This window comes from Carassius auratus, chromosome 2 (assembly GCF_003368295.1).
Source record: "Carassius auratus strain Wakin chromosome 2, ASM336829v1, whole genome shotgun sequence".
Lineage (NCBI taxonomy): Eukaryota > Metazoa > Chordata > Actinopteri > Cypriniformes > Cyprinidae > Carassius > Carassius auratus.
The window spans coordinates 4,128,678-4,136,898 of NC_039244.1; the positions used below are offsets into that span (position 1 = coordinate 4,128,678).

General features: G+C 35.0%; 2 protein-coding genes across 2 annotated transcripts; both read left to right on the forward strand.

Moving 5' to 3' along the window:
* Nucleotides 1–4,212: 4,212 nt before the first annotated feature.
* LOC113110406 (chemokine XC receptor 1) lies at nt 4,213–5,651 on the forward strand. Its single transcript, XM_026274604.1, has 2 exons — nt 4,213–4,340; nt 4,509–5,651. The coding sequence occupies exon 2, from the start codon at nt 4,509–4,511 to the stop codon at nt 5,574–5,576; it is 1,068 nt and encodes a 355-aa protein (XP_026130389.1). The 5' UTR covers nt 4,213–4,340; the 3' UTR covers nt 5,577–5,651.
* An 84-nt stretch (nt 5,652–5,735) lies between these two features.
* xcr1b.3 (chemokine (C motif) receptor 1b, duplicate 3) lies at nt 5,736–7,884 on the forward strand. The gene is made up of 2 exons (XM_026279321.1): nt 5,736–6,047; nt 6,835–7,884. The coding sequence occupies exon 2, from the start codon at nt 6,840–6,842 to the stop codon at nt 7,866–7,868; it is 1,029 nt and encodes a 342-aa protein (XP_026135106.1). The 5' UTR covers nt 5,736–6,047; nt 6,835–6,839; the 3' UTR covers nt 7,869–7,884.
* The last annotated feature ends 337 nt before the right edge of the window (nt 7,885–8,221 follow it).

Genomic DNA, 8,221 nt, shown 5'->3' on the forward strand with positions numbered 1-8,221 from the left:
AATGTATCAGGAATTTCTGAGCGAATTTGTCCCCAATTATTTTTTCAGTGTATATTTATGCATCGAGATGACAGCCCAATCAGTGACTGAAAATCTGTATGAAACATCTTACATGTATTACTGTTACTATCCTTTTGACATTTGTATCAAGACAAATGTTATCCAGTTTGGGAAAGCCATCACCCTAGTCATTTTCCTCATCGTCGGTCTGTTCAGCTGTGTGGGAAACACAGTGGTTTTTGTGGGTCCTTGTGAAGTATGAAAATCTGAAATCCCTCACCAACACGCTTCTGTTAAATCTGGCTCTCTCTGATCTCATTTTCACCTTTGGCCTGCCCTTCTGAGCCCACTACTACATGTATGGCTGGACTCTTGGAGACCCTGCTTGCAAAGCAGTTAACTTTGTGTTTGTGTTTTTTCGTTATCGCTTTTGTGATCATTGCTTTTTGCTACACTGTGATCTTGGGACGGCTACTTCGACCAACATCTCACACTCGTAGAAAGACAGTGCAGCTCATCCTCTTCATAGTGGTGTTTTTTTTTCTTGGGATGGGGGCTGTACAACATGGCCATATTTCTGGACTCTCTGATTTCATGGAATATCTCTCCTTTTAGTGATTGTGAGCTGATTAAATCTATAGACTATTAGAAGCACATCTCTCAGGTGATGGCTTTCTCCCACTGCTGCCTGAATCCTGTGTTTTATGTTTTTATGGGGACAAAATTCAGAAACCGCTTGAAGAAAATCTTAACTATTTTCTGTAAGAACAACACAGAGGTTCAGAATCGACACAGCATGCTTGATTTCTCCAATGGTGAAGAAATATCTATGTTTTAGCTTTCTATGCTTAAACAAACTCTCAGTGGGTTTGAACAATGCATGTACTGATTTCCGGCAACAAAATGAATGCAATTTAAAGTGTCTGTACAATAAACTGATTCGAATACTACAATTGCATGTAAAAAGCTAAAAAAAAAAATCTGTGATTCAATCTTACAAGAAGTTGTTATATTCCAGGCATATTCATATTGCTTGCTCAGATGTGTTCTAATCGGACCGAAAGACATAATTGCAATGGCATGCACCACCATTTTACCATTTCTAAATTAAGTGAGCAGTGCATCAAAACAACAAAGCTGTTCACACCGCAGCTCTCAGGGCCATTTATTGTAATGAACTTTCACCTTTTTATAAAAATTTTTACCCAGAGCCAGTTGTGATTCATTCAAGCCCTTTCCGTGTGCATTGCTTCTCTATTAAGACACTCAAGCGACATTAACAGAAACAGAAACACAGTGAGCAGCAAATATATATCGATACTTTTGCTAAAGCACTGCAGAAAACAACAGTAGTGCAAATACAGTTATTTTACCTATCATATATAAGTATATGACCTTTCAAAACGTGACATCTACATTATGTATTATTAATCAGTATGTTAAAATAAACATAGAATTATTGAAATTGGGAAAATTATTTGTAGATGACAAGGGAAAACATCATAAACATTAAAATGACTGGTTAACTGTTTCCTGCACATGATGAGAGTGTTTTGATTATGTTTGTTTAAAGCAAAATATTAAAATGATCCAGACTATAAGGGAGAAATTATGTATCTTTTCTGTCACATGGTCTTCTGTCTTAAATTTGTACAGTATCTAAACATTAAACATAATAATAGCTTGATAAAAAAATCTGATCTTATATTTTAATATTCATATTAGGCTCAACTGATGTTTATATATATATATATATATATATATATATATATATAAACATTCTCAGAAGTAACTGCCCTGTGGCTCTGAGGACCCAACCCAATGATATTTTTGACTTCATTACTGGTGTCCTCTGGAAAGGAAATAATGAGACCAGACCTCTTGGAACTTTAATTGAATACCCCTGTTATATACATTTAGTCTGTTCAAATTATTTGCATTATATATTTGATTTCTTTTATACATAAATAATTGAAGCTACAAAAAATGAACAAATAAATTGATGTTTATATACAGTGGTGAACATGTAAGCTCTTTACTGCATTTGTTAACTTTAAACAACATAATGGCTTGTATACATGTCTTTAACATTATTTTTCTATTTTCTTTTGCATTTTTTTAGCAATTTTTAATTTATTTTAGAATAGCAGCTTTAATAAAAAAAATTTAAATATATAAATGTAAAATGAAAATGCATAACACATGCAATATTTAATGTGTGTGTGTGTATGTGTGTGTGTGTGTGTGTGTGTGCGTGCGTGTGTGTGCGTGTGTGTGTGTGTGTGTGTGTGTGTGTGTGTGTGTGTGTGTGTGTGTGTGCGTGTGCGTGTATGAAATTTGACATTATCTCGCAGTTTATGTGTGAAACTTAAACTGAATGAATCATTATCGTTAATCCTTCAATTTATTGATAGATTAATAATTGATCAATAAGTGATTTATGAATGTTTTAGAAAGCATGTACATTTAGTATTGCACTGCAAAACTAGGCCTGTAGCATCTGTCATTAATGTAACTTTTGAGTCACTAACAATAAAAAGAAATTGCACCTAACCACATTGCTGCTGGTTTCCTGATATACTGTGGTTCTTTGATCTACAACTGGGGTCTCAACTTCTCCTTTCTTAGCTTTTACCTTTAACTTTATTCACTCTCATAAATAAGACACAACGCTGTCACATTTACAAGTACATGTTATCTAGTTGTCCTTATTAATACCTTTTGAAAGGGTACAGCTGCCCACTGCTCCAGGTGTGTCTTCACTTGAAGGGGTTAAACTGTTGACAGTTTTTCACCTTTTTTTTTTTTTTACTTTTTACTTTTGACTTTTGACTTCAGGAATTTTAAATATACAAGCAAACAAATAATAATAATTATAATAAAATAAGGACACTGCATGAGAAAAACCTGTCAATATGTACAACCATGATAAAAATATTTTTTTAAAATGTAAAAAACAATGTAAAAAAAATCTATTCAGGAAACATCTGTCAGGATACTTAATACACCAACCATAATCTTAAAATGATGCCAGTAAATGAGTTCTGTTTTGTAACTATAAATACAATATAAAATGCCTCTTTGTTTGCTCTGGCATGTTCTTATTGAGGTTTCTATGAGTGCTTCCTGCAAGAAACTTTGATCAACAAAACATCTTTGCATCTATGCATTTCACATTGCTATACTTGAAGTGAAATATTTTTCCAATAAGATTTTTTTTACATAATAACAATAATAAATTGTTTATAATTAAATAATCACTAATCATATTTGCCAAAGATCATTGACTGATATATTTACAGACTTGGTGACTTGAATTCTTTTAAATCATGTGCATGAACTATTCGGTGACTAATGGTCCTGAGATTTGGTTCTGACAATACTTTGATGAGTCACAAAAAAAAATGAAAATACATTTTACCAGCAGCACTTCTGTTAATTTCTCAAACTTGCAGCTGTTCTATGGATCAACTGACCACATCACTTTGGCACTTCAGTCATAGTCAAACAGTCTGTGGTTGGCTGATTCAGTGTGATCTTCTGCTATGTGTTTTTGGTTCATCAAATGCTCTGGAAATAGCTCAGGATGCGAGTAAAGTTTAATCATGTGACTTATTTTGCTTTCATATAGTGCAGTATTGTTAATAAATTGTCTTCCATCTGCATACTAAAGGTGTTTATCTGTGCTATTCAATGAACATCAAACAAAATCACAAAATAATGGCCGTTGTGATACTGTAAGATAATGTAATGTCATGAGCCACCTCTTTTTTAGTGAATCAAACACATAGTTTTCAAATGTAGATGATCGAGTTAATTCTTCATATGACAATGCGTTCAGGTTTCATTTTTAAAACATGAATGAATTTAATACACTTTCACTTTTATGTGTTTAGTATTGTTGTTTGATATAGACTTTTAGAGCAAAATGAAGGCCTGTTATGGATTGTTTTTACTGCCTCTAAAAAGACCGACAACTTAATTAAAAGTCTTTACTTTTGAAGGAACTGATTAAAATTAATATTTTATTTAAATGGAAGAAGAAGTTGGCCTAATGCAATTGCATTTCCCGCAAATATTTATTGCAAATCACTGAGGAACTGGAATTGCTCAAATTTGCAATAAATATCTAACTATAAATATATTTGGCGGCTTGACAAAAGGATTTAAATTTCTCAGAAAACACATGCTGCCATGCCAAGCCACTCTCGATTTATTCATTGTGAAACTGCATGCATTAGCAAAAAGGAAATGACAACAGTAACAGAAGTGTGATTTCAATTGTCACTTAGACTATTTTCCTTAAGCAGTTATACAACCGAGTCAACCAAGACCTTGAGGTAGGCATTTCACGTTCTTTCATTCTTACTATCCTGTGTATACTACCAAAGATCCAAGATGCAACAGCTGCATGGCTTTTTGACTGTGATTGCTTGCTTTTTACATTTTCTACATCATGCAAGTATCAGAAATTCCATTGTGGTAAAATGCATTTATTTTTATGCTAGATGATGGCGTTAAATTTTACCAACAGCCATGATGATAATTACTCATATCCATATGAAGACCTAATCTCAATGTGTGAGGCCGATGACTATAAAATGACCACTGGTGTGTGCTACGCCATAATCTTCTGCCTCAGCATCCTCGGAAATGGCTTTCTCGTGTGTGCGCTCACCTGCTACGAAGACCTGAAAAGGGTTACCAACCTTTTTATGTTCTGTTTGGCTCTTTTTGACCTTCTGTTCACGCTGACGTTGCCTTTCTGGTGTGTGGAGCTTCTTCATCATTGGGTTTTTGGTGACTTCGCCTGCAAGATCATGACCGGGGCCTATTTTGTAGGCATCTACGGAAGCCTTATCCTCCTCACGGCCATGACCCTCGACCGTTTTGTTGTGGTTGTGGTCAGAAGCAACTGGCTAACAGGGAGACGAAGGCTCAAATGTTCAAAAGTTGCCTGTGCTGGTGCCTGGATCATAAGTTTGATTGCTTGTCTGAGAGATTCAATAGCTGCAAATGCACAAAAAGTGCATATCAAGACATACTCTTGTGAAAGCAACAGTATGCATGACGAAAAGGCTGGATATTATGCACAGCTTATTATGCTGTTCCTCATACCATTTGCAGTCATTGCTTTCTGTTACACCAAAATCCTCATGACTCTCATGTCAACGTCAGCCAGGCATAAATACAGGACTGTGATACTGGTGCTGTGCATTGTTATAGGTTTCTTCATATGCTGGGGGCCGTATCATATCATCATGGTGCTGATGTCCATCTATGAACCTGACCCCTGTGAAAGTTATCAGCTGCATGTTACCTTTATCATCTGCAGGATTCTGGCGTTTTCTCATTGCTGCATAAATCCAGCGCTGTATATTCTCAGAGGGAAGTACAGAAACCTCTTGTCCAGCTTCTTGTTCTGCTCTCCTGAACTCAGACATCCGGGGCTCTACAGAAGAACAACGGATCCCAGCGACTCCAGGATTCATCCGTACACCACCGAAGGAGCTCGAGAAAATTGTGCGGCACAACAAACAAACTCTCTAGAGCTGAACACACTGAAAACACTGTAGCAATAATGGAGACCATAAACATGATACATTTATTTATTCTGAAAAAACAAAAACAAAAAAAAACATTTTACTATAAAATGGTCAATTATGTTAATAATAAGACTTCATTTTTTTAATTGGTATAACCACCAAAAAAACTGTAACACACACACACACACACACACACACACACACACACACACACGTATATATATTTTTGAATATTTGAAGTAAAACACCAGCTTTGCCTTTTATTTATAACAAGTTTAAGAAGATATAGTGGAAATTATTGGAGATAGTTTTTTCTATTTTGTTCAACGATTTACTTTAGGATGAATGTGTATGTGAAAGGAGATATGTGTTAAAGTGTTTGGTGTTAATAAGTGGGCTGGACGTTCGTATGTCTGAAGGAAGAAACATGCATGATTTCTTCAGTGTCTCTATGAGAGACAACAGCGATATTTCAAGGAACAAGCCACCACAGCAACCAAGGTATTTCTTGTATTACATTTTTTCTTTCATATCTCTTTCTGTTTCTTTCGCATATCTCTGGGAATGAATGCATGCTTTCTGATTTCTAATCATTCAAAAACATTTAAAGGTCATTATTTACGGTAGCGGCATATCATTTCTCTATATGAATCATGTGTCAATTTCCAAATCATCTGAAGTCAAAAGGAACCTTTATATAAAGAATAAGTTCCCTAAAATCTGTGTTTACTAATTCCGTTTGTCACACAAAACTTCAGAAGATTTGGAATTTCATCATAAAGGTCAGTTTATAGTGCTTTCATTCATTGTGTATAATCATTGCAATGAAACAATTATGTAAACATTTTCATTTTTTAAAAACAATATATACATATATATGTTTATATTATTTTACATTTATTTACATAATATATTTACATATATTAAAATAAAGGTGATTTATTGGCATCTATGGTTCCATGAAGAAACTTTAATATCCATGGAACATTTACATTTTACAAAAGTTCTTTTTTTATACATTGGAAAATTGTTCTTTAAATTATTTAAATGTAAAAAAAAAAAAGAGAGAACTAACTATTCACTGAAAGCTTCCAAAAATAATTCTTCTATTGCATCACTTTGAAATCCCACTATTTTGAAACCCTTGTTTTTAAAGAGAGTATTGAATATATATTGTTGGGTGAACTTTAAATGTGGACTTGACTAATTGCTAACATTTTTATATGATGTTTTTCTAATATGATCTTTATGCATGATTTTTAACATTATTCAATCTGTCTTTCTACAGACGATATGATGCATGGAGAGATTTTACACGAGGCCTCCAATATCAGCTATGAATATGACTACACATATGAAGATTATTATCCTTTGGTTACATTAGAGGAGGAGAATTTTGCGTTTAGGATAATCAACGCCGTTTGCTACTGTCTCATCACCTGCATCAGTCTTCCTGGAAACAGCTTTTTGCTTTGGGTGGTCTTGAAGAAAGTGGGTTTGAGCAGCTCTGCTGACTGTTTACTCCTCCATCTGACAGTCTCCGACCTCATCTTCTCCTTCACGCTGGTTCCCTGGACCATTAATCACATTTGGGGATGGATTTTTGGAAATCTGGCCTGTAATCTGTTCACCTGGGGCATCTTTTTGGGCCTGTACAGCTACATGATGTTCCTCACAGTCATGACAGTCCATCGATACGTGGCGGTGGTGTATCCGGTGTTCGCTTCATCTATAGGGAACCGAAGCAGACTTTACACACACATCTCGTCCGCTGTGGTGTGGTTGATCTCTGTGGGCTTCAGTCTGCCTGAAATGATCTTCTCTGGGACTGTGGATGGTCCTGATGGTGTATTTTGCGTTCCCAACTATAACTCAATGTTTATGGAGTTGTTTGGATACTTCTCTCAGATAATTCTCTTTTTCCTGTTGCCGTTCCTGGTTATTGTGTTCTGCCACACACGGATGGGATTTGCCATCCTTCAAAGTCGCATCCGAAGCAGAAATCACGCCATATGCATCATTCTAAGCATCGCCGTGGGATTCTTCATCTGCTGGGCACCGTATAACATCTTCCTCTTCCTCTTGTCCTTGAGGTCTTTAGGTGTTTTTGCATTGAAGGAAAGTGTTTGGGAGATCATCTACTGCATCACTCACATTCTAGCATATTCCCACTGCTGTCTGAATCCACTCATCCACATCTTCGGAGGGAAGAAGTTCAGGAATAACCTGCCGTGGAGCAGAGGTTTCCGTCGGCTCTCGCAGAGGTTCAGCACGCAAACATTCAGCAATCCGAGCAGCTTCTCGGGCCAGTTTCATCTCTGATCATGTCAAAGGGCAAGCTTTTGTTGCGGCTTTAAAGTGAGTTTTGATTTTTCAACAATAGTTTTATAAATGAACAATAAAAACCAAAAAACATACAAGAGTGAAAGAAGAAAGGACAGAAATTTTAGAATGACAAAAAATGTTAAGCATGCGCCAAATTCTTAGAAATATTATGTTGATTTCATAAATTAAAAAAAGTTTAAGTGGTGTAACCTTTAAGTAAAAATGTATACATTTTCCTGAAAACATGAATTAATCATATATAATATGTTTATTATATATATATATATATATACATATATATATATATATATATATATACATATATATATATATATATATATATATATATA